We start from the raw sequence: 26388 nt of genomic DNA, 5'->3' as shown, positions 1-26388 counted from the left end.
GAGCAGAGGGAGAGAGTAGAGAGAGCAGAGGGAGAGAGAGCAGAGGGAGAGAGTAGAGAGAGCAGAGGGAGAGAGAGCAGAGGGAGAGAGTAGAGAGAGCAGAGGGAGAGAGAGCAGAGGGAGAGAGTAGAGAGAGCAGAGGGAGAGAGAGCAGAGGGAGAGAGTAGAGAGAGCAGAGGGAGAGAGAGCAGAGGGAGAGAGTAGAGAGAGCAGAGGGAGAGAGAGCAGAGGGAGAGAGTAGAGAGAGCAGAGGGAGAGAGAGCAGAGGGAGAGAATAGAGAGAGCAGAGGGAGAGAGAGCAAAGGGAGAGAGTAGAGAGAGCAGAGGGAGAGAGAGCAGAGGGAGAGAGTAGAGAGAGCAGAGGGAGAGAGAGCAGAGGGAGAGAGTAGAGAGAGCAGAGGGAGAGAGAGCAGAGGGAGAGAATAGAGAGAGCAGAGGGAGAGAGAGCAGAGGGAGAGAGTAGAGAGAGCAGAGGGAGAGAGAGCAGAGGGAGAGAGTAGAGAGAGCAGAGGGAGAGAGTAGAGAGAGCAGAGGGAGAGAGAGCAGAGGGAGAGAGAGCAGAGGGAGAGAGTAGAGAGAGCAGAGGGAGAGAGAGCAGAGGGAGAGAGTAGAGAGAGCAGAGGGAGAGAGAGCAGAGGGAGAGAATAGAGAGAGCAGAGGGAGAGAGAGCAAAGGGAGAGAGAGTAGAGAGAGCAGAGGGAGAGAGTGTAGAGGGAGAGAGTAGAGAGAGCAGAGGGAGAGAGAGCAGAGGGAGAGAGTAGAGAGAGCAGAGGGAGAGAGAGCAAAGGGAGAGAGTAGAGAGAGAAGAGGGAGAGAGAGCAGAGGGAGAGAGTAGAGAGAGCAGAGGGAGAGAGTAGAGAGAGCAGAGGGAGAGAGAGCAGAGGGAGAGAGTAGAGAGAGCAGAGGGAGAGAGAGCAGAGGGAGAGAGTAGAGAGAGCAGAGGGAGAGAGAGCAGAGGGAGAGAGTAGAGAGAGCAGAGGGAGAGAGAGCAGAGGGAGAGAGTAGAGAGAGCAGAGGGAGAGAGAGCAAAGGGAGAGAGAGTAGAGAGAGCAGAGGGAGAGAGAGCAGAGGGAGAGAGTAGAGAGAGCAGAGGGAGAGAGAGCAGAGGGAGAGAATAGAGAGAGCAGAGGGAGAGAGAGCAGAGGGAGAGAGTAGAGAGAGCAGAGGGAGAGAGAGCAGAGGGAGAGAGTAGAGAGAGCAGAGGGAGAGAGTAGAGAGAGCAGAGGGAGAGAGAGCAGAGGGAGAGAGAGCAGAGGGAGAGAATAGAGAGAGCAGAGGGAGAGAGAGCAAAGGGAGAGAGAGTAGAGAGAGCAGAGGGAGAGAGTGTAGAGGGAGAGAGAGTAGAGAGAGCAGAGGGAGAGAGCAGAGGGAGAGACAGAGACGGGGGAGCACCTTGATGACGCTGGGCTCTTGCAGCTGTAGCCGGCGGTGCGGCAGGGAGCCGCGGTGCTGGATCCAGTCGTGCTGCAGCACCTGGCTGGCCGTCGGCCGCTGGCCCGGGTCCACGTGCAGCATCTTCTGCACCAGGTCCTGCACACACACACACACACACACACACACACATACTCTCCCTTCCTCGCCTCGCTTGCCACCACACAGGTGCCAGCGGGCAACATTCCTCAACCAAGTATTCCACTTACACAATTCTAAACATAACATATAATTCATTTTCTTCAGATTGATAGGCACTGTTTAAACAACAATATTTCTTCCTTTCAGTCAGGAGGTGGTAGCATGGGTCTTACCCTACTCTCAAATGTTATGTGAGCTATTAGGTGCTAGAGAGAGCTATGAAGTTATGTTTTATTTGATTTTGTTTGTATAAAGAGTTGATAAAATTTATTTCTGTGTTTCTGTGGTAGTTTGAAAATTTTCTCAAAACTGCTTTTCTAGAAAACTAACATCTTTACTCACCTCCCTTTCCCCTCCCCTTCCATGTTCTGAGTCACAAGTTCCTTCAAGAACTAGTTTCACTACTGATGAGAAACTAGACAATAGTAAAAATTAAAAGAGACAGGACACAAATCAAAACACAGATAAACCACAGTAAACACAATGAAAATTACTGATCATGCTGATTAAGGTCACAGTGTGGTCGAAAGATTGAGTGATCTGTGTAGTTTGTGTTGTGTTTTGACTTTTTTTTATGTCCTGTCTCTTTGAATGTCTTGCCATTACTATGTTCTTCATTAATTAGGTCTATCTCGTTTTATTAGTTAATTATCAAACATTTTGAATTTACGAAATGGTCAATTTTTTTAACCATGGCAACACACAGGCATGAAGTATTGTGACAAATATTGATATAAATCCTTATAGTCACAAACATTTTACAGATTCGATCAACCATATGTATTTTTTTTATCTTCAATTGGCAGTTATCACAAGGACCTCAGCGCCAAAACAAATACCTGCCGCTGAAGAAGCGCCAAAACACTAGCAACCACTATAACAAATTTAGTAGCCAACGAGCATATGATGTCAGCCTGACTACATACAGAACTACCAGTCTATCCTGCAGGGCAGTGAAACATATTTTTCCAGGACCTACCAATGACACACCTACAGCAACTAAATGATTGAATCACAGTTAGATCATTCAAGACTAAAACAATTACTTCCGTATTGAAGACAGTAGCCAAAAAATGAATAACATGTTGGATTGAAAGTAGCTCCATGGCATGAAACTATCATGTATATAGCCAGAGGAGTTTTAAGGATAAGAAACAATAAAAGATAAAAAAATATTCAAGACTTAAAGTGCACTAATGAGATCACTCGTACGTATTTAACAGTTGAGACACATGAGTAACTAAACCTTCTAAAAGGTTTTCTAGTGCGTGTTTTAGTATCATTGCACACGTGTTAGGAGGGTTATACTAGATAATAATCAACTGAATTAAGGCTTAATGTCTCTTCAACATCAGGTTCATCAGAGAGAATGGGTGCTGAGTACGGACAAGATTTTATGGTGAATTGCGATAGAACCGGAATAACACTGCAAAGCATGTCAATATGACAACTATGCAATGCAAGTTAAAACATAATTTAGCACCGAAAGATAACCAAATACATAAAATCAATCAGCAATTTGACAAAACTTAGCTCAAATTACAAAACACAGGCAGCAACTTGTTTTGGACAAATAATAAAACTCAGGCATGTAACTTAATGACTTTATATACAAGAAAAACCTTTTTAAACTATTATTTTTAAGGTGGAAAATAAAGGGAAATAAAAATTAAGTAATAATATAATGATAAATCAATTTTTGTAGACAAAAATTAAAAAAAAAAATAAAAAATTTAAACCAAACTAAAATTTTTATGAATAACAGTTGGCCGCTTTGAATTATTTACTTCAACTTGTGTCATGGTTGCTCGTCAACGCTGGATGGGAAACTGAGCAGAAACTCGCCCCTCTCTCCTCGAGCCTTGGGGAGCTCCTGGCCACTGGGAGCAGCTCGCCCCACACACATCGGACAAGCCCAAGAGAGACCAAGTGCGAACCACGTCGGGGAAGGAAGGGGCTACGCTGCTCCACGGAAGACAACACCGTCAACGCCGTCACGTTGTTAAACCGTTTGCTGCCGTCACTTTGAAAACGTAACCAGCTGGACTTGGAATGTTTCAGCGAGTCCCTGAAGTGTGTATTAACGGCGGAAGTAGAGACGACACTTGGTGGTAGTGTGTGTTGTAGCACTATTCAAGTTGACGTAGTACAAGTAGTGCGGGTCTTGTACTTTGGCTTGGAGGTACCATACGTGTTAATAGCACGGAACTGAAGTTAAGACGGCAGGCAGCAATCGTGTGACGGAGGCGTGGCGTGACGTGAACGTTAACCGGACTTTGGTCTTTTCATCGTTCGATGCAGACTGTACTGCGAATGAGTGAGAGTTGCAAGTGCATATGTTTTGGAGAAGCAACTGTGGTACACTGGCAAGAGTGACGGAGGTAGAGACTCGTGCAGCCGGGTGTCGACCAGCTTGGAAAATAACTGCGAAGCGTAATGAACTTTGCTAGTGAAGTGTTTGTGGTCATCTTAGAGCACCTCGTTGCAGTGCACAGACCGAGGGCGGGTGGACGGGCCGTGAGGAGAGGGATCCTGTCCCGCAGTAGGTCCCTGGTGCACAGCTGCGAGGCCACACAGACTGGACGAGGCTACTGGCGGAGTTCCGAAGTAACCGGCAGACAATACTGTTCCTTCCTTTCCTGGAATAGACGTTCTCAAATAAACTATTTACATGTACCACTGATACATACTGGTGTTAACATAATTTCTGAATTACTCTGATGAGCAGAGGAAAGCTTGTTTTGCTCTGTATATAATACTTTGTATATATTTGTAAATAATTTTTCATAGGATATTTTACATTGATACAGCTTGCAATATTTATTGGTATTAATATGTTGTGAGGAGAGCCAAGTTTAATATTTCTGAGTGTGAGGCAGCACTGATATGCAGTTAAAATTTAGGCTTTTACTGGTAACAAGAGCAATTGCGCAACGTAAAGCATTATTTCTTGTTGAGTAATTTTAGTACTTTTCTTATACTTGCTGCATTTTTTTACAGTGTAGGTATGCATGCACTGCTGCATAACCAGGGCATGCTGTTTTGAGCTCAACACAAAAGAGGCATTGCAGAGTAGATGACTAGCCTTTAAGGGTATTGTGGAAATTTGTATTAATGCATTGGGAGCACACTTCTAGTCTAGCCAAGAATTATTATTCTAATATTACCCTGTGCTTACCAGCAATAGATATTTAAGACTTAAAAGTGTTTATAATAAATGTGAATATTACGACACTAGGTACTCACTACTGTTAGCCAATTCCTTCTTATTATCACTTCCTGTCGTTTGAAGTGGGGGGAGGTAACAGTTGCATACATGAAATAAAATTGCTATATCGAAGTGAGGTTACAATGTTTTCCCTGCAAGTACGTACATACATCTAACTTTGGTTATTACATTTTTAAGGAAAATATAGGTAATGGCTTGATGATCTAACCAACAAGTAATTTATATACGTCTTTTGTATACTAGTGGAAGGCGAGTTGCGTCAACTTTGTGAGCTCACTGGCTTGAAAATGCAGCAACTGTGACACGAATCTCTATTTTTATTGAGTGAATACATTTTACAACCAAATTATCAAGTTTTTAATACCTACCATTCTAAATAATATACGATTCCTTACAGCTTAAGAATGGGTGGATACAATCCCAGGTGGAATCGGTGGAATCAAAGAAATGAAGAACCAACATACCCAACCCTTGCCAAAAAAACCCGAGAAAATTCACCAGGTTTCTCTGTTCAAAAAATTTGGGATGGACCATGCCGAAAACTGAATTTGGGTTATCCTCTTTTATTGCATAATCGTTGCACTCGCATAATCATCGCACCTATATTTTTGGCCGACTAAATTGGGATAAAAAAACTTCTCGCGTAAACGTCGTCTGATGTTTTTGGTCCCGCTATTAGATGCCGAGCGCTTTGTGTAAGTATCTTTTCCGTATAAAACGATGTATTTTAAAGTATATCTAATATTTATTCGGAAATTACCCTTTACTGATTTAATTAATGGAAATACAAAAGTTGTCTGACGTGCAAATTTTCTTTTAAAGACTTTTTAAACGTTATTTCCTTTATCTGATTGTCTGAGTTGCCGCAGTGTAGGTATATTTTCCGTATAAAACGTATTGTATGTACAGTACAACCCGGTTATAACATTCCCGTTTTTAACATTTTCCCGCCTATAACACCATAATTTCATGGTCCCGTCATTTCTCCATTTATCACAATGCTTTAATTTCCCGCCTGTAACAATATTAAAATTTCTACATTCCCGCCTTTAACGTTCAAATTTGCTTTGATAACTGCCACAATTTGCAGTATCCCTTCCTTCAAAGTCATAATTTAGAGTGAAACCATAGCTAGAAAATACAGCACGCATATACAAACATCAGATGTTTACATTTGAGTAGTTCACCATAGACGTGGTACACACGCACTCCACAACTTGCACCGGATCGACTATCAATATGGCGTCCTGTTCGCGCTTGTTAGCCTATGACTTGTTCCTTTATACTTATGATGCGCATTTTGTGCACTGATACATGGTCGGAAACAGTGCTACTGTAGTCTATGGTGCTGGTTTTTGTTTCAAAGGTTTAACACCTTGAGATGGTTAACTGTTCTATGGATATATTCACGGCTTTTGTTTGTGGTTAACCTTTACCGTAATTATTATTATTTTTTTTTTTTTTTTACTTATTGTAGTCACGGTCGTATTTAATTAAAATACGCCGTATTGAAATTTTATTCAGGTTTTTGTACGGCTATGATGGCCGATAAATATAAGCGAAAATATATTCTGTAGCTGAAAAAATTCAGTTTATTAACCAAGTGGACAGGAACCCCAACAAAACGCGTGTTGTGATTGCAAAAGAGTTGAATATTTCTGTTTCGACTCTGAACTGTATCGTACAAAACATTTTTTTTTTTCTTTAGCATATTATTAGGTATTATCTATAAATAAAATTAACCAATTTTCCACTCTATTGCTGTACTTAGTGTATTACTCCTGTATTTTGTGTTGTTTTACCTATACTTTTTAATTTAATCAATCCACGCGTAATTTTTACAAAGTGAAGATGATTTCCTGCTTATAACATTTTTTTATGTTGGTCCCTTGGAGAATGTTATAACAGGGTTGTACTGTATTTTAAAGTAGAAATCGAATATTTATTCGGACATTACCACTTACTTATTTAATTAACGGAAATACGAATTTGTCTGACATGCAAATGTTTTTTTAAAGACTTTTTAAACTTTATTTTCTTTATCTGATGTCTGCGTTCCCGCGGTGAACTGCTTGTAAACATATAGCCAGCGCTAGTTGGCATCATTCATGTTGGGTTATGTTGCTTCCCGTATAGAGCGCGCGCACGTAGTCGATTATCGATAATTCGCCAATTGCATGCAACGCACGCTCTCTGTCGAGTGCAAAGTTAACTACATTTGATAGCCAGCATTCTTCAGCGGTAGTTACGCTTGCGTTCATGTCACAGATTTTGTTTTTCTATTTAAAGTTGAAGAAAGGTTTTTGTTTAATGAATAATTAATTTTAATTGTTTGGCGTGCTCTTGTATACTCCACCTTTTTTTAAATAAACGTACTTTCCATGAACGGGTTTTGTTTTTATAAATAACTTTACCTAACAAATTTTTTTTCCGCATAATCGTCGCACCCCTACTTTTTAAACTTGATTTTAGAATAAAATGTGCAACGATTATGCGAGAAAACACGGTACTTTGGTGGGAGGCGGATGATCCAACCACTCAACCACAATGGCCCCTCAGTTTCACTCTGTAAAATTTTTTGATTACATCAACGATAAAAATACAAACATTCAAGAGATTTAAAACTACTAACCTTGGCTTCACAAGAAATGTTCGCCCAGTTCCCCCGTTCCAGATCAAACCGACCTTCACCAATCTTCTGCAGTATTCCACTCGGAGAATCTGTTTCTCTGTATGCAAACGGAGTGCGCCTAAAAAAAAAATTCAGTGAGTATTCTGTAAAATACCTGCCATTTAACCACAGCACAAATGCAACAGTTTGTTTTTACTGCATCAGGATGTTATGTTACATCTTATTGCTTTCACTTGACTAATTAACTATAGGCTACGGCATGTCATTAAACAGTAATAACTCTAGTTCCTAAATTACAGTTAAGTTTTTGGATGCAACAGTATCCTTTTTGCTTAAATACGAAACACAAGAAAAGTTTAAATAATTTAGACTACAGAAACGCAAAAACTTCTGTTATGTAAAAGTTGCTAATTTCACTACTTGTATGGACAGAAATCACGTATACATATGACGGGAGGTTAACGTATTTCAAATAAGATGATTGACATTATACGGATAGGTTGATTCCCCAGTTCTACTGTTCTGACTCAAGATATCCAAAAATATCCCTTTTTTCTATATTCAAATTAAATCAAATTTAAAAAAAAAACTTTAACATGCAAAATAAGCTTTTAAGTCAATTATGTTCTAAAAAAATTTTGCTTGGACGATTTTACTACATACTCAACATGCGCTGTCAATTGGCGCCATGCTTGTTACCTCTCCTCTCTACCAGATATGCCTGCCTTCACTCAATCGTCGACCTGCCTTATAGCCTTTCGGGACTCATCGTAGCAACGCAATACTTGCTCTGCCTGCCGGAGCTGCCTGCACTTTGAGAACCTGCAATGCCACCTGTTTGAAAGTCAGTTTACAGATGTGTCAAGCTTACAACCTCCCGCCAGTTTACAGGCATTCATCGAGAAAGGTTTACGCTCCCGGTCGTTCATTTCCAGATGTGTCGTGACACTGTCTTGACACGCAACTACTGCTAATCATTCATTTACGGACGTCTGTCTACAAACCTCTCTGCAGGATTGTGCAGGCAGCATCATTGCAAGAATGCAAGATCATCACATCCTGCTCTGTATCAAGGGGGCCAGATTCGTTACATTTCAATGAAATCTATAATATTTACGTGAACAATTTGTGGCATTAAAGAACCAATTAAAATCCATAGTAAGTACTCCTGGCCACACACATTACCACATTTCCTTATTAGAGAAACATTCTAAAGCATCTACAAACTAAAAACAAAAGACGACTGTCCAACAGCAAAGCACTGCAGTAGCTCGTCAATGGTCATTTAGCCGCAATACTGCAGCAGACCGCTTATAAAGTGGAAAATTACTAGCTCCTTCAATTTAACAAAGAATGTACGTGAAAAAGGAAATATACATCAATTTATGAATAAACATGAAAGTCACTAGTAGCAGTTGTTTCCACAAAGTGTGTAGCAATACATGCGGTCTGCGGCAGTGCTTGGCCTGCTAAATACACCTCGCAAAACACCATTTTATCACCTGTTTTACATTTTCATTCGCACTAAAACTGAATGGAATAAAGTTTTTCTATTAAATATTTGATACCTGTACGAAACAAAAAAAAAAATAGATTACTCATTCATACAATAAAAATATATGTAAAAAATTCATTAGCTTGTGCATTTTAGGCTTACACTTTTACTTCACCCCGTTTTGGTTACTTCTTTTATAAATTCACAAACTAACCATATAAACAGCACTTTCGAGAGTTAAAAAACATGGCATATGCTTAAAAAGGCAAGTTTAATATAGCCGTTTGAGAAATTTCACACAGCATGTCTGACAGATGATTGAGTAAAATATGCATTTACTAGAGCTGGGCAGACTTGAAAACTCTACCTGAGTCAAGAAAGTAGTCAGCTCGACTCTGCTCAAAAGTAGAGTTCATCATACTTGACCAAACGAGACTCGTTCGTATTTTTTTTAAACTTGATACATACTCAAATGCAACGAACATAAAATCATATTTAACTATTATGAAAATATTTTACAGTGAAATATTGTATTTATGTGATTACTAACATATGTTTTCCAGCCATTTACACAGTTTTCTCAATGTACGGTGTATTACCTAGAAAACATATATGCTGCTATTTACATCACAAAACACAAGAAACTGGAGTCATTTTGGAATGTAATACCAGCAGTGCACTTTAGATATTTAACACAGAAAACAAACTTTAGGAAGAAAATATTTTAATGTCGCTCCAGTACTTTTTTTATACTAGTTTTCATCAATCGTATAAACTTTCAGCACGTATGTAGTAATTCAAAAGTGATTACTTATTAGCCTGCAGAAGTAGCCCCTGTGTATGTATTATGGATTACAGCTATAATTTGGGTCATTGTACGGTAATATTTAGTGCATATTCAATTATTTAAATAGGTACTTAAAATATTACATATCCTGAAAAGTTAGATTAATATAAACTAAAGTGTAAGGTATGTTAAGTTAGTTCAGATACAATAATAATTAGGGATGGGTCGAATCCTATTTTTGGCCGAATCCGAATACTTAGTCAAATCCTTTAAGGATTTGTCAAATATCAAATCCATTAAAAAAAAATTATTAAAAAATTATTAAAAAAATTTTTTTTCATTCAAATTGTAGTTTTCTAGTACAAATGAACCTAAAACACTGAGATTATTCCATTAAAAAAGGCATAAAACAAATACAAAGAACTTACTTGATGAAATATGGGCATGCGATGCTAGTTAATATGACCTAAAAAATTAAAAAAAAAAACCTACTTTAACACTACTCATGAGTTAATTTAAGTAATATGAACATCAGGTACTTAAGATAGTTACATTCAATGAGCACAGAAGCCTAATTTAAAAACCATAATAATAAACTGAAAAGACATCAAAAACAAAGCTGTCGTAGATTGCAGTTCTTTACAAAATTAAAATTACATATCCTCTGCACAAATGACCCTTTTAAAAATACACTAGAGTCCCGTTATAGCGAGGTGTCACGGTTCCGGGTTTGATCATCGCTATAACCGAATTGGGCAGATTTTGGCCCCCAAAAAATAAAAATAAACCGAAAATAGCATAAAAATTGTGTTTGAACCTGTATAATAGGAAAATAACAGGTTTTATTAACGAAATCTTAATTTCTGTGAGCAGATATGTGAATTCTCTTTAAAACGATACCCCACAAGTACGGATGCGATCACCGATTGCGTCAAAATAACCAGAATACCCTACCACGCCACGTAAGTATAGCATCTCAGCCCGCAATCGATTACTCGACTCGGCCCGCGGCCGACGCAGCATTGTGCTGCTATCTATTGTCGACGTGGGCTGTCTGCCGGCGGCCGTGTTGGTTCAGGATGTTGCAAATATGCAGCGCTAGTGTAGAACGACGATTTAATTCCTTACAAAAAAAGCAGGAGTGCGGCAACGCACGTACGCCTCAAACGAAATAGTCGCTGGAAAACTATATTTTTTCATTTAAAGAAACCTGTAAACTTTTTTAGAAAACAAATTTGGGATTAAACTCAAACCATCACCACCCCCTTCCCGGACAGATACCCCAACAACTGACCGAAACTAAAGTTACAAGAAAACTGTCCTAGCGATTCGGAAATAAATACGGTAGTGCCTACTATTTGTCAGATCATAAAATAAATAACGTCACGTGTTTAACATGTCACGACAAATAATTCCAAACACGATTACAAATATTTGTGTATTATTAACGCGATCAATTAGCAACAAGTATAAAGACGGCTCTAACTTCTTTGCCCTAACATAGTTATAAACAATGTTATTATTCGATAATGAAAATGTCCCAACAAAATTAATTAAGAGCATTTATATTTTTAAAAAAAGTGCGCATTGTTGTGTTTAATGGCGGGAAAAATAGATTTTGTCTATTTTCTAAATAATAAGAAATGTGTACAAGTATATGTATATTCAAAGGCTTGGCATATTCGAGTCAAGCCTTGAAGCCAAGCGGAAGTTTGATAAAAGAAAGAAAGGACGGGATTCTAGTATTTTTAAAGCCACGCACTTAGGTGGCGACTGCACGGCTGAAGATTATGACAGGTGTCAACGGCAAGATGTCTAGTGGCGAGCAAGAGGGGTGGAGATAAAGCAGACAAATAACCAAGGCGCACGACACGCGATCACGCCGTAAATTCCTCAAAAAAACCTCGTTATAGGCATGTTCTCGTTATTACCGTGCTTGCTATAACGGGATTCTCCTGTAAGTAGAATCAGCAACCAAGATCACAAAATCTGCAATGTACGAAAATGCTGTTTCATATGTCCAAGTTTTTGTTTACAAACACAAGCATTTTGAGTCTCTCAGGGTCCAGCCTGCTTCGTTTTTGGTCCACTTACTGATTTAATGTGGAAATTTTTTTAAAGATATTTTCAAACGTGTTGAATTATGTCGTTGCATCATTCACGTTTGGTTAAATTGATTCCCGTATAGAGTGTGCGCACGTAGTGGGCTATCGATAAATCGCCGATGATTGAATGCCCCGCGCGCTCTCTATCAACTACTGAGTAAACTACCTATTTTTTCGTTAGTATGTACTACGAAGATAATTATGCGTTAATTCCGTCTTTCGTCCGAGTTCCGTTTTTCTGTTTTATTTTGAACGAAATGTGTTTTTGATGCACGGTTTGATTATAAATTTTGCGACTATCATCCCTTAAATCACATACTTCACGTTTTTCCCGCATTGCTGGCGCCGGCCCTGTGCTTGACACAGTTGTCTCGCTGCGCCGCGTCATTTCAAAACATTCTTCGAGCGGCAAAAATGTAGGTTTGCGGTTATACTGCGATCCCCACTTCCAGTTTTGGATATTTTGATAAAAATCATCGCATTATATTCGGGTAAATACGGTTATATCTACGGACACATTTCTCTTGTTCTTGGCTGAATGTTTACTAATGTGTGTGGTTTTCGCCAATTAGTTACTTGAATCCTCACAGATTCGCCGAATCTTCGCATATTCATTGAATCCCTTGGATTCGAGGGATTCGACCGGCCCATCCCTAATAATAATGCATATTTAATATATAAATAAGTAATATGTATACTAGGCGCAATATAACTCCGAGCTTGAGCTACGTCACCCATGAGGAGTAGGGACTGCAACACGTGTGGGTGGTCGGGTGGATGAGGAGGGGGTATAAGCAGATACGGCGACCTTGCACAGCAGGTAGAGAAAAGTAGAAAACATTGACCACTTACCACTGACGTTCCAAGCAGTACCTCAGTTCTTCAACGCCACTGACTGTTCCATCCGAAGAGTCTGATGTGTAAACGTCACTGCTGTCACTGTTTGCATCACCTAACTGAACAATCACTTTATCAATTTCAATGTCAAAACGCACATCCTTATCCCAGTATTCGTTCTCGAGTGTCTTGACGTGATTGCAAATCGGTATCCAATCTTCTGGACCCATTCGGTTAAATATCTCCTCGCAAAGTTTTTTTACATTTGCCAAATTGCAAGTAACATTTCTTGAAGCGACTTCTCCTTTAACTTTAGCCAATATGCTTTCTATCGGATTCAAATCCGGATGATAAGGGGGCAGACGAAGTAATGTATGGCCACTATTTACCAATAGTCTGTCTGCCGAGTACTGCACGTGCGAAGATTTGTGCTTCTTTATGAGGTTATACAAGTTTGGTTTAAGCATGTCGCTAGTAAAGGAAATATTCTCTTTACTTAACCACTGCTGCATTTCCGATTTTGTCGAGCTGGAGGTAGGCGTTTTATTTATTTTTACATTGTGATAGGGATTATTATCTATCACAACAACACTGTTTGGTGGAAGATTTAGTATTAATTGTTCGGTGAGCCATTTTTCATAATTATCTTTATTCATGTTTTTGTGATAATCCCCTGTTGCCTGGTGCGACTTCCACATTGCAAGAGCATTTGGGATAAAACCTTTTTCACCACCTGCGTGAATCATTATTAATCTTGACCCTTCGCGACAGGCACTAGTAAACCATTTGAGGACATGTCACTCCACATTTTATTTTTTACATGAGACGACAATATGTACGACTCATCCATGTATATAATTGTGCGTTCATCGTTTCTATATTGACGCATAATCTTGAGATATTCTATACGTTTTTGCCGAATATCTGATTTTTCTATTAAAAGTAAGCGCTGCGATTTGGTTTTCTGCCACCGGAATCCTAGCTTCTTCAAAGTCGTCCTTAAGGTTGTATTGCTACCTTGGTAATTTATGTCATTCTTTAGTTTACGTCGTACAGTTTCGACAGTCGGGACACGTTTTTCAAGTAAGTAAAAATTGTACACAGTACGTCGTACCACAGCTTCATCAAAGGTGTCAAGTTCGTGTTTACATGTTTTCTTTCGCTTCTTGTTGGGCGTCTCGAAAGATGTTCCTTCACCAGCTTCATTCCTCTTAGCCTCCCTTTTAATTATTTGTACAGTCGTGCGAGACACACCCGTCGCCTTAGCTGTTCTCAGCTGTGCTTTCTCTGGTGAAATGGACGGTTCCTGCAATCGCACTTCATTTTCCATAAACTGCAGAACGTTATAGACGATTTCCCGCGCCTGCGAGTGCAGTTTTTTACTCTTAACTTTTGACAACACTGGAGGCATATAATGTATAAAGTTGTACTTTACTGAAGTACTGCATTACATATGCAACACTGGCTCTGAACAAAAGTGATACACTGCAAGCACACAAACCTCAGATCCAAACTGTAAACAACAACGTTTAGTAAGTACCACGGATGTGTTAACGAACGTATTCGTCGGATTTCACCGAAGGACTAATTTTTCACTCTGTGCAGTAGCGTGTAGCCCCGGTTATCAAGTTACGCATTATCTCTCACTGCCGCGCCACGTCTGTCTTCTCCAATGTCGGGACTCACAAACACACAACGATTTTCTAACCGTCACCCAGGCTCGGAGTTATGTTGCGTCAACTATAATCAATGTAGCTGACTTGACCACACAAACCTTTCACTTTAGTTATTTTCCTTATTTCCTAGAAGCACTTTTCTGCAAAATTACCAAAATCTTTAATATATTATATACCTAAACAAGGCCAAAAAAACATATAAACTCAGATACTGATAAAATTAATTTTGTTAATTTATATGTCTAAGTACCAATGACTTATTGTTATTACTTTCAACAATTACCACAACATAATATTTAATAGTAATAAAGTTCTGCATGCACTATCTTTTTTGATCCCTAGTATTAAAGCAATATTATAGCATAACCCAGGGCTGCCACTGATATTGAATTCCAAATCCTAAAGAACACACTCAAAAATCCTGAAAAATCCTAAAAATTCCATTGTTAATATCCTGAAAAATCATAATAGCGTAAATCGTAAATAAATGTAGGCAATTTCATTAATGTCAAATTATAGTTCTATCGTAGCAAATAAAACTTTGCAAAGGCAAAAAAATCTACTTACATCCATGAATTTTTTTTTTTTTTGATAATTTCAAAAGAAAACACGTCCACATAGGTTCATAGGTCATATGCTAATATTTGTCTCAAAAACCAGATAAATATATTAGGGATGGTTTGGGCCGGTTCTCCGGTTTCCCGGTTCTAGGCCCCCGGACCGGAACCATTTTCTGGTACTGAAAAGACTTGTTTTTAAAACTTACGGGGTTAAGGTTCCTTTTTAGTATTTTCACTACACTTCAAATTCAAAGCACAACCGTTCGGCATAATTATTGTTAAGACGTGTTACAATAATTTATTTACGTAATGGTGTTTTCCATTACGTATAATCGTATAAATAATAAATAGGTAAATAAACATTCCGCATATCTAAAACAGACAGACATTACCTTACGTACATACCTCAAGCGTGACTTAATGCGCTTAAGAAAATTTATGCAATCACAGCCATGGCCATAACTATGTTCTATATTATATTTAGTGCCGGGATAACTTTATTCTGTATGTAAATGTAGCACAATACAGATAATTGGAAAATTTTCCGAAATTTCCGTCTTGGTCATATTGTTATTTTCATTTATCTACGGTAATATGCCGCGGCTGCGCTGCCATGTTTTTGTGAACATAGTGACCAACTTGCCATGGATTACACAACTTATCATACGTTTTAACTTATAAACGGTAAACGTTATTTTACCATTCCAGAATTAAACCATATGGTTTTAAATGTATGTGAAAATTGAAGTAAACAATTAAAACCCTTCTAGATGTTAATTTACCATGATACTTATTTTACTGTAATTTTTCAACACATGCGACCAATAATACCCGGAGGTTGGTACACAGCCAGAACTTTGACGTTTTGTTTTGGCTACTGTCATGGTTTAGGCGTTAAAAAATTTATGTTATTGGCATGTAAATTAATAAAGGAAGTAATATTTTCAGCTTTGTGCATGAGGAGTTTGTTTCGTCACAGTAATGTCGTATGTGTGGGAACATTTTGTTCTTGATGCAGATGAGAAGTTTGCTATATGCGAACATTGTTTAAAATACTACCGATGAAACAATAAATTTTTTTTTCTTTTCTTAAAGATTGATTATCCTCACAACCAATGAGACCGGAACCGGAACCGGAGAAGAACCAAACCGAATTCCAAGAACCAAAATGGAACCGGAACCGAAAAAATTACAGATTGATCTATCGCCGGTGCGGAAACGTCTGTTACGTAAACAAACAACAATGACCATTATTGGTATTTATTTTTTATGCGCGAATAAATACCGTAATATTTCTTAAATATCCGGATATCCTTTTGATGGTATAAATATCCATAAAAACTGACAAAATCCGTATAATCGGCAGGCCTGGCATAACCTATTTTAATACTCTATGCCTAAAAGCTGTAACTACTCGAGCTCAACTACATTAATCAAGTCTGGACTCTACTCAACTTGACTTGAATCAAGACAAAAAATACTGAACTTGGCTCGGCTCAAACCCAAAATTTGCTAACTTGTCAATCTCTAGTATTTACACAGAGCTTGAAAATGCATTGAGAAGTATAACTCACCCCGCCAACATGATATAAAGTAGAACACCCAAGGACCAGATGTCACACGCTGCATCGTAGCCTTGCCTCTTTAACACCTCGGGAGCAACGAAGTTTGCAGTGTAACAGGGCGTCATCAAGAGACCGTTTTCAGCGCGCAGTTGCTTCGCAAAACCAAAGTCGCAAATGCGCAATGCATCTGGGTTACCAGACTCTGTTGCATAGAGAATGTTCGAAGGCTTCAAATCTCTGTGTACAACCTGTAATTAAATGACCTTAAGAAGTGAAGTGCAGAACTCACAAACCACACTACAGCATGATCACAAGATCAAAGAAACATTTAAAATAAATGTAGTGATAAGACCTATAATGACTAGAGTTTTAAATAAGAACAAAAGCTTACAAGTGGCAAAAACAAATAAAACATTAAACTAACAAAACAATATTTTTGATGGCTACTGTAACATAATATTTAAAAATTACATAAAATTAGAATTCAGATAAGACTGAAGCCTAGTAATTTTTGCTCTAAATTGTTCTTAACCTTAGCAAAAATTAAGTATATTTAAGTAAGTTAGGCCTGCAACTACAGTGAAACCTTCAAATAAAGTACTCCAGTATAAAATATTTCTCACTTTAAAGTAGGGGTAAACGAGTATTTGAAATTTCGAGTTGCATCGAGTTTTAAGTACTCTACTCAAAACTAATTTTAAAGCTCAAAAAACCTAAGTATTTACTGTTTGGTCTACGGACATAATAAAACGTTCATAAAGCATTTTTAATACAAACCTGGAGTAACGTAATGTAGGCTTATATACTTAGTAATTGCGAAGCTCGTACAACACAGTTGAGTAGGAAACATGATTAGTTGACAAGGAATTGATAAGAAAAGGTGTTTGTTACAATTTAAGTACTTCAGCTTGCGATGCTGATTTTTCTCCCACAATTTCATTTTTATTAACAATGTAGATAAGTATTAGATTTACTAGCAAAGGTGACAGATTTTACATAATCTCATACTGTATTTATGATAATTTTTTTATACGTATTAGCAGTCATTTAGCACATCATCATGATTTTGTTTATGTTAAACTACAGTACAAGAACAAACAAAAAATATAACTTCTATACAAGTGCCATACTCAAAGTTTGTAGAATTTGCAGCAGTAACAACTATTTCTTAAAACAACCTTCTAATATCCTTTTCCACATAAATATGTATTATTTATACAGTTTATCATTGAAAATAAATAAATGTACAAATACAAGTCAATTTATAGTCCACCTTGCTGAACATAATAATGGTGCATGATAAGTGAAAAAAAAAAAAAAAAAAAATGACTGAGTGACGAATAAACATCATAAGCATCATACTTATCACACAAACACAATAGTTAGTATTAAAGAACTACCATAAAAAGGAAAAGCACCATAGTTACTGCAGAAATACATTACCACATATTCATCATAGTTACTGTACATAACCTAAGAAATAGAATTGACAAATTAAATGTTACGGCACTGCTACTTCACCCACTGAGCACAAGCTCAATATTATCGTAAATACACCCTGAACATTCTTGTACTGGGCGTGGTATAGGGTATGTAGGAGGGCAATAATGAACTAGAATATTTAAAATAGCACTAAAATGAAAATGTTGGTGTAAAAAAAATTTTTCGTTTTAATGTTTCAAATTAACATCCTAAATTTAGTCTTTAACTGCAATGCATTTGGATAAACATATATTCCAATCCATTGTGCTTCATAATATATTTCAAGAGAGTTTATTTTATTATTTATTAATTGTGAAGGCTTCCATGAGCTTCATGGGACAGTGTAAACAGGTGAAGTACATTCACGTGAACCTTCAACTGCGTGTAACACTATCCTAAAAATACTGAATAAATTATGCTGAATAAAAGGTTTTCAAAGAGGTAATCTAACAATTATAGCCAAGGATGGATGCAAAGGTTGAAGTAGCAAATAGTTACATTAACTTAGTTCGTTTAATCATGGGCAAAGGCCTCACGTGGTTATCATACAAATACATCATTCTTTCACATATAATTAATACTTGCTTAATACTGATAGAGCTAGTACACATGCCACGGCAAAATACGTGAACGCATATCTATATTTTCTTTAGGATTAAATGCTTGATAGAATACATAATATTAACTTGATAAATACTTGAAAGAAATTTTACAATTAAGTATTAACGCTTACACACAAGGATAATGAACACTAACATGCCTCATTAGAGAATACAAAAACGTCAAATGAACATGCAGGCGACCGCGGCCTAACCTACACTAGGCGGTATAAGCTTACTGTAAAGCATGATAAGGCATGATATAAAAGGAAAATTTACAAATTAATACATTAAATTCATTACAAAAAAACAAGTCCTAACGAAGACTGTAGACCAGACGGGGAGAGACGTCAAACAAACTATGCATGGTATTAATACAAAAACGATCAAGGAAAACAATAAATGCCAAATTGAATTTAGACGGTGACGGCCGAAATGGAATTTATAATACAGCTATTACCAAGTACCGTTTACATTACTGTAAGGGTCACCACCTTACAACACTTACGTGCATTCTCCCCGCTGTCACACACTCTCTCTAAAGCAAGTATCAGACTACATGCTTAATTCACGACCAGCACCGACTGACTGCTAACGAACAAGAAGAGCCTTCATGGCATTACACCTAGTTTTAATTAAGCAAGAGGGCGCCACGCGCATGCGCGGACACCTCACGAGGGGAAGACAAAACACAGCACTGGACGCAGAGAGGGGGGGGGGAAGGTAGGAAGGGAAGGAGCGCCGAAGTCCGCCGCGCGGCGCGAAGTTCAAGTGACGCGCACCGACCACTTCAATTGGTACTAGTAACGTACAAATTTTTGAAAAAAAAAAAAAATAAATAAATAAATAAAAAAAAATTTAAACAGCTAATTTACATTGAAATATCAAGCTGTAAAATTATATATACAGTAGAATCCCGCTGATGCGACCCCTCACAGTTTCCGGAAAAACGGACTTATAAATGGAATGATCGCAATAGAGAATTCGGGCCAATTGTTACACCCCCCCCCCCCCCTTCCCCAAGCACCACCAAATATATCCAAATACATAAAAAATTGCCTTTGTTCGCATAGATTTCATATTCAAATAGTCTATTGTGTAAAAAAGACAACTTTTTAAATTCATATTACACCTCGGACTCTCATACCCCGAACAATGGGTTCCGATAAATACTCGCACTAAAGGAATTTGTGTCACGCGAATTCGGCTATGCTAGCCGGCTGGTGGTTATTTTCGTTCAAAACGTGGGGAAGGAACTTGTGTAGATCAGGTAGAAAACATTCGGCTATAAACGAAAGATGTAATAACAATGCTATCCTGAAATGTTGTGACATGTTTTTGGAGTAGATAATCACAGTGACAGAGACAGGATGCGCTCCCGCCCTTGCCGTCAGCGATGTTTATTCTGACAGCTCAAGCAACTATCTTTTCCACGTCCCTTCACAGCGTAAAAAAATAATAATAAAAAAAACGTTGGAATGCAGATGGAAACGTAACTATGCAGTAAAATAAATATATTTATGGCCCTGCTAAATTTTTCTATTCAAAAAAATTCGAGGTATTAGTGATTTTTCAGCAGAAACTGCTGTGTGACTAATAAACAAATTGTATCATAATAACTTAAACTTATAAAGTATTTATTAACGGCGAAGAAGAATCGTATAAGCCCATAAAAATATTTATTTTACAGAGAATGGACTATACAACCTGGCTTTTGTCACACGCGGTGTGGGAGGGGAGGAGGATGCTGGCCGGAGGAGTTTCTTATGCTCTCGCAGAAGCTACCACAGCGGCTTTTCCTGCGGGCGGGTAAGATAACATGACAGCTGAGACAGCTTTTCGTGCGATAGTGGACGTGCCGAGCTTGGCTAGACACTGCCGCGTGGACAGTCTAGAGGGGTGGTATCTATTTTTAGCCATCTTTTGTATGCCTGCCTGCTTACAGTACAGCTCTCGCCAAGATAAACGTGAACACATAGCGCCCAACAAAGTGTGACAGACTTGTTTTTCAGCCGATTTTACTCAAATTTTCGACTTTCTCTGCTCAAAGTTTTTACGGTTTCTCAAAAAACGGTCGCATAAACGGAATGGACGCATCAGAGGGGGGTCGCATCGGCGGGATTCTACTATTATATATATATATATATAGACACACACACACACACACACACACACATATACATACATATATATATACACACATACATATATATACACACACACATGTAGACACACACATTCTCTGTAGATACGGACCATAGGCTATTACGCAGTTAGAACTATGATAATGAGTAAATAACCACCATGAGATACTATCTACAGTGTGTATTGTGGTGCCACTATTTTCTGTTAGTAGAGTTTAAAACAATATATATATAAAAAAAATTGCTGACTACTCTACTCGAAAATGCTTGGGTTTTTGAACAACTCGACTTGACACATCCCTACTTTATAGTATATATATTAAGGTCCCAGTCCAGTGTAAAGACGAAGGCAAGGCGACTGACCCCGTGCTGGTGCAGGTACTGAACGGTGCTGACTATCACTTGCATGATGGCGCTGGCCTCCCGCTCCGAGAAGAACTTGTGCCTCTTGAGGCGGTCCAGCAGCTCCCCGCCTCGCATCAGCTCCATCACCAGGTACACGGACCGCTCGTCCTCGTACACCTGCAAGCACGCCCCGCCGTCATGCTGCGGCACGGCAAACATCTTGGCTTGTGTTTCATGTTTCATGTTTCATGTTTATAAGTGGGAGAGGGGCCAAAATCCCTGGGACCCAGTCGAGTTTCCACATTTTCACGATAAGACACAGATTACAAGTCGTTGATGAAAGAATTCTTCGGAAACCTTACAAGTTATTGATACCCACAGATCACATTTACAGTTATGACCATGGCACTTATTTTTGAAATCTGTGGGATTAGATAAATGGAGAGGGGGCAGACAAAATTATTTGCCCCCGGGACCTTAGTTTCTCTCGACGGCCCTGCTATGATAACTGAATTTTTCTATGTAAATGTGTTCAAGGTCAGTGCAGATGAATTTCCAAACCTAGATTATCTTTATTGATATCAGAATGAGAATGCATTTAAAATGATTAATTTTTATTTTTATTTTGATAAAATTACTTAAGTTATTTTTACCTATTTCAACATGTAGGCTAGGTTAAGAGGCAGCTGAAAATAATTTTATGTTAATTGTAAGGGTAGTGAAGCTTCAGAAAGTCTAAGTCGAATTGAAGATTAATTTTCTTCTATTTCATCTTTGGGAAAATTAAAAAACTTTGATAATTCCACGGATTTTTCTGATTCAGAATACCTCAGAAAGCTGGATTTCAAGCCATTGAGTCATAAATAAAATCTGTGGTGTCTGCAAGCTGTGGTTTTTACTGGGAGGGAACCATTCAAGCCATCAAACATGCATTACAACTGCTAGCATGTTCATCAGTTAGATAATACACATCATGCAGCGAGGACCTGCCCTGCCGCTGCCATCACCTTAGCGAGGCGACTGCCGCAGTGACGTCTTATCATTCAACAGCACAGGAAATTATTTCTTATGCCTAGCTTTCAAAAACAAATTGACTTATGTTCCAAGGGGAAAAAAAGGTCTGCATCATCAGCACATTTCACAAGGGATGCAGGCATTGGAAAAAAAAACCCTTGCTTAACTTTTACTACACTCTGTTCAAGATGAGGTGCAAAATATTTATCAGGTATGCAGTATGTATTTAGACTTTTGTAGCTGAATATTGTGCTGCTTCTAATTCACACACTTTTAACAATTGTAACACCCCTCGTGCCTCAAAATAGAATTATTTGGAATTAATTAAAAAAGAGCCTTGGAAACATGCTGGATAAAAAAAATAAGTTAAATAAATTGATTTACCAGAGGCGACACGAGGTGGGGAACATACAAAAGGTTTTAACAATTTTGAAAGATTAACAAAAGAAAAACGAAAATGGGCCGGCCCGCGCTTACTTAAACCAATTTACATTCTTAGTTTGGAATATAAACATTTGCATTATGAGTTTCACACCCAAAGTTGGATGGATCCGATGATTACATTGATAAATAGTTCTATTCGTTTTACATTTTCTTGAGAAAAACACTGGTCGCTGGTGGGTTGGTCATCCGCATAAGATAGTTCGTAGCTAGGTAAGGGGGAAATGTTGAATTTACATTACCACCCGGGGTCTTCAAAACGATCACGTCGGGTAGTAGAAATGTTTCTTCTAATGTGACCCACGGAACAGGAAAGGAGGGGGGGCCACGAGATGGGAGCATCAGTCTCTCCCTGTCATCGACCCTGTCAAAACAGGGGAGTTGCCCAGCACGCTGCAGTCGTGGAGTCAGCCAGGATCTGGAGCTCGCGAATTGCGCGGCAGGACGCGGATGATTTCTTCATAATAACAATTAAAAGAGAAAAAAGAATTTCGAAGGCAAATAATTAAACTATGCAGACAGACTAATCTACTAGGATTGACTTGAGGGATAGCATCCCTTATGCAAAGCGACTACATAGTCGTTAGCGGTCGGATGAAGTCTTGCAGATTCGCCGATACTCGATGGAGATCTGTCTGCAGACGCGACGCGAGTAGATCTGTGTCGCGGCAAACCGCGTCTCGTAATTAAAAGTGCCCGCCGGCTCTAACAGGTGGAGGGAGGTCTGGGCCGCCGAAAGATTCCGAACTTGCCCGAATGCGGGCGAGAAAAAAACTCTAGCAGGAGTCTTGAAGTTGGCCTCACTGGGCGACAGTAGAGAACTCTGTCGGAGGGGTCTGAGTTGAAAACAATCGACTCGCGCCTGGCGTCCATATAACTCAAGGGAAAGCAGGTGCTGCTCTCTGGCGCCCTAGAGGGTAGGTTAGCGGAGAAGTTCGCGACTTGGTCGCTAGGTAGCGCTTGTGATCAGTTTTGGCACACTCGCTTTTTGCGAGAAGACCTTGAGAACGGTCACTGTTGCCCAGGGGGTTACGACCGGTCATTGGTCTTACTTGGAACTGAGAAGGGGGGGAGGTGAGGGTAAAATGCAACGCTGATGGGAATCTACGTCCCGTCGTGGCTGCAGAGGAGCGAACATAACACTAACACGTGATGAAAAAAGCCAATCTCAGCTCGTCTCTGCGAACTGGTCGCCTGCAAGCTACAGGCTTGTCTATGCAGTTAGGGTCACGAAGAGAAATGATATTACAGGCTTGAGGCGTGACTGAAGGCGGGGGAAATGGTAAGCTGTCTGCCAGTCAGGGATTAGGCTAGCAAAATATCCGATACGCCGATGGGAAAGGGGCTTCAGAGCACTGAGACAAAGTTTAACTCAGAGGAGTACACCAGACTAACAAATTAAAATCACACTCTAGTAGAGCAAATAAAATTTCCACACAAAAATTTAAAATCATAATAAAAATTTAAAATATATCGTGTCGAAATTACTAATTAACGGCACACAATTATTACATTCAAATTATTTTATTTACTTATAAAATTTGTTTTCAATGAAAAGTTTGTATTTCATTTTTATTTATTCCTAAATATTTCACTTTTATTTATTCCTAAATATTTTCATTATCTATATACGTATTGTTAAGCTTTGTATTAGTCCAGAATTGGTACAATGATATATTAACTGTTTGTTAGTATATTCAAATTTTGAAAAGATAAATTTATAGTAATAGTTCTATGGCTATCTTGTTTATTTTGATACCACCTACTTGTGATTAACTCTATGTTTTAAGTCGTCCCAAACGAAAAGGACTTACCTTGACCTTTTAGAATTAATTTCTACCATCTTCTACACAGTTTTTGGTGCCGATGTAAAAATTTATATTATAATGTAACATCTAAATCTTAACTCCGTTTTGGCGGTTTGAGTCATGTGCCTCCTCCTTGCTTTGGTGTTCCAGAGAGGGAAACACAGTTAACAGAATCGCACATCACTGGAGTAAAGGCCAGATATTTTATAAGATTATGTAACCTATATGTGTCTACAGAGACTACTTCTCATTTGGATTTGGACTTAGTATAAATGTTTCAGCTATTCAACTTTAACTTGAAATCTAGGAAGAATGAACTGTAATGCTTTGAACTTTCACCGGCTAAAATCAACTGTCAAGAAACCATTAAAATAAGAATACGTAGTTACGAATATTTTAAATCAACTATTTAAATATTTTGTCTTTACCTAATGTTAGTTAAAATGTTTTGTTTTGTAGTTAATATTGTACATATCTAGTTACAGGCGAGCTCCTAACCAAGTCTTACTACTCAATTATGAATACCATGTGTTCTTTGTTTATCCATAATATTTTTCTATATTTTAACCCTTTCCACTTCAACGTATTTATGTTAATAGATATTGACAGTATGTTTGCTAAATTATCCATAATAACACAGTACGGCAAATCAAACGATCCTGACATGTCTGAGACTTCCACCGGTTGTGGTGTTTTCATTGACGTCAATGCCCCACTGAGGTTATGTGGGACGCTACGACGAATGAAGCCCAGCAGGTTAAAACATGTCACAATATACTTATAAAATTAACAAAATAAATATTTATACACCATTAGTAAGTAGTCTGGTGACAATAACGTGATTTTTAGTTCTGAATGATTACTGGAGGACCGAGCAAAAAGGTCTGATGTGCTGATTGAACACTATAAATTGTATCATTTTATAGCTTTTTCTGGATGTAGTAAAATATTTAAGTGATACTCCCGACTTGGTCTTTAGCGAAGATTTAGAACTTCGTATTCGTTTGAGAAGTATGTTTCACAGTTCTGTTGTAGTCTATGCTACGTTGATCTTGAAATATTTCTTAGAATTTTTAAATTGGAATTCGTTGACCACAGTAGGAAAAAGCCCAAGCGTGTTTCTTTTCATCAACGTTCCGAGGAAAAAGTCCTTTGGCTGTACCATGCATCGTAAGGGTCCTGTGTAATTAATATCAATGAAAATAATTTTGTTTCTTTGGACATTTTGGTACCATTTATAAGTAAATTGTTTTAGAAGCAGCAAACTTTATTTATAAAAATTTTTTTTTCCCCTAATATAGTTTTTTTTTGCATAGGCTCCAAACAGCTTATTTTTATTTGTTTTCAAATCAAAAAATTCAGGAATGCAGATACTCCAACAATTAATTAATAAACTTATGCATTTATAATGTTTATTGAGCGTATGTCGAAATAAACTTTGGCTATTTTTATAAGACTATCAATATACTGGAGAATCGACTAACTAAGAAAGGATATTCTGCATCCTTTATGTACAATGAGCAGTGCAAGACCATTCTGTATGTAGATTTCCCATAATAAAGCACAGTTACATCAGTTATTTTAGTAAGATGTGTAGTCTAATAGGTTATGTTCTATACTAAAGAAAATTCTGAATTAATATGGGATTCAAAAACTATTTTGACACAGTGAAAATGAATTGAAACTTCTGAAAAAGATGTGCACTCAAATATGCTGCATAATTCTATAATTTTATAATCCTAAATTATACAATATGCTGAATTTCAGAAGCAAATGCTTAATATATGAAGAGTGGAAATGTCAAACGTTCCAAATGCCGATTTCTGAAAAAATAGTTTTATCTCACAGTACTGTTCTATGTGCCTAGTTTCGTATCCCCAGCAATGTTACAAGTGCCAATACACCCTGGAAGTGGTTCAAACTCTCGACAACAAATAGCGCCGGCCTATGTGCCAAGCGGTGCTGCCGTTCGGTGTTCTAAGTGCCATGCAGCATGGATGGTTAGTGTATTATTACCGTCTTGTTGTTATGCGCAGTTACAAGCATCTATGATATTTTGTTGTGTCTATATGTGCTTGAGTGAATGCAAATTGAATA

The 26388-nt window shown here is 38.2% G+C and overlaps 1 protein-coding gene across 8 annotated transcripts in view; it reads right to left on the bottom strand.

Moving 5' to 3' along the window:
* LOC134537948 (ribosomal protein S6 kinase 2 beta) overlaps positions 1-26388 on the bottom strand; it is a 146767-nt gene that overhangs the window by 12432 nt on the left and 107947 nt on the right. For 7 of the 8 annotated variants that reach the window (XM_063378949.1, XM_063378947.1, XM_063378950.1 and 4 more), the window contains 4 exons: positions 21047-21205; positions 16468-16706; positions 7434-7551; positions 1393-1530 (listed from right to left, as the gene is read on the bottom strand). In XM_063378949.1, coding sequence (XP_063235019.1) covers positions 1393-1530; positions 7434-7551; positions 16468-16706; positions 21047-21205 — 654 coding nt within the window. Of the gene's footprint in view, positions 1-1392; positions 1531-1801; positions 4212-7433; positions 7552-16467; positions 16707-21046; positions 21206-26388 lie in introns of those variants that run through there. The other variant, XM_063378955.1, reaches the window with a different exon arrangement.

This window comes from Bacillus rossius, chromosome 12 (genome assembly GCF_032445375.1).
Source record: "Bacillus rossius redtenbacheri isolate Brsri chromosome 12, Brsri_v3, whole genome shotgun sequence".
In the NCBI taxonomy this organism is placed as follows: domain Eukaryota; kingdom Metazoa; phylum Arthropoda; class Insecta; order Phasmatodea; family Bacillidae; genus Bacillus; species Bacillus rossius.
This window is presented reverse-complemented; position numbering and strand designations above follow the sequence as displayed.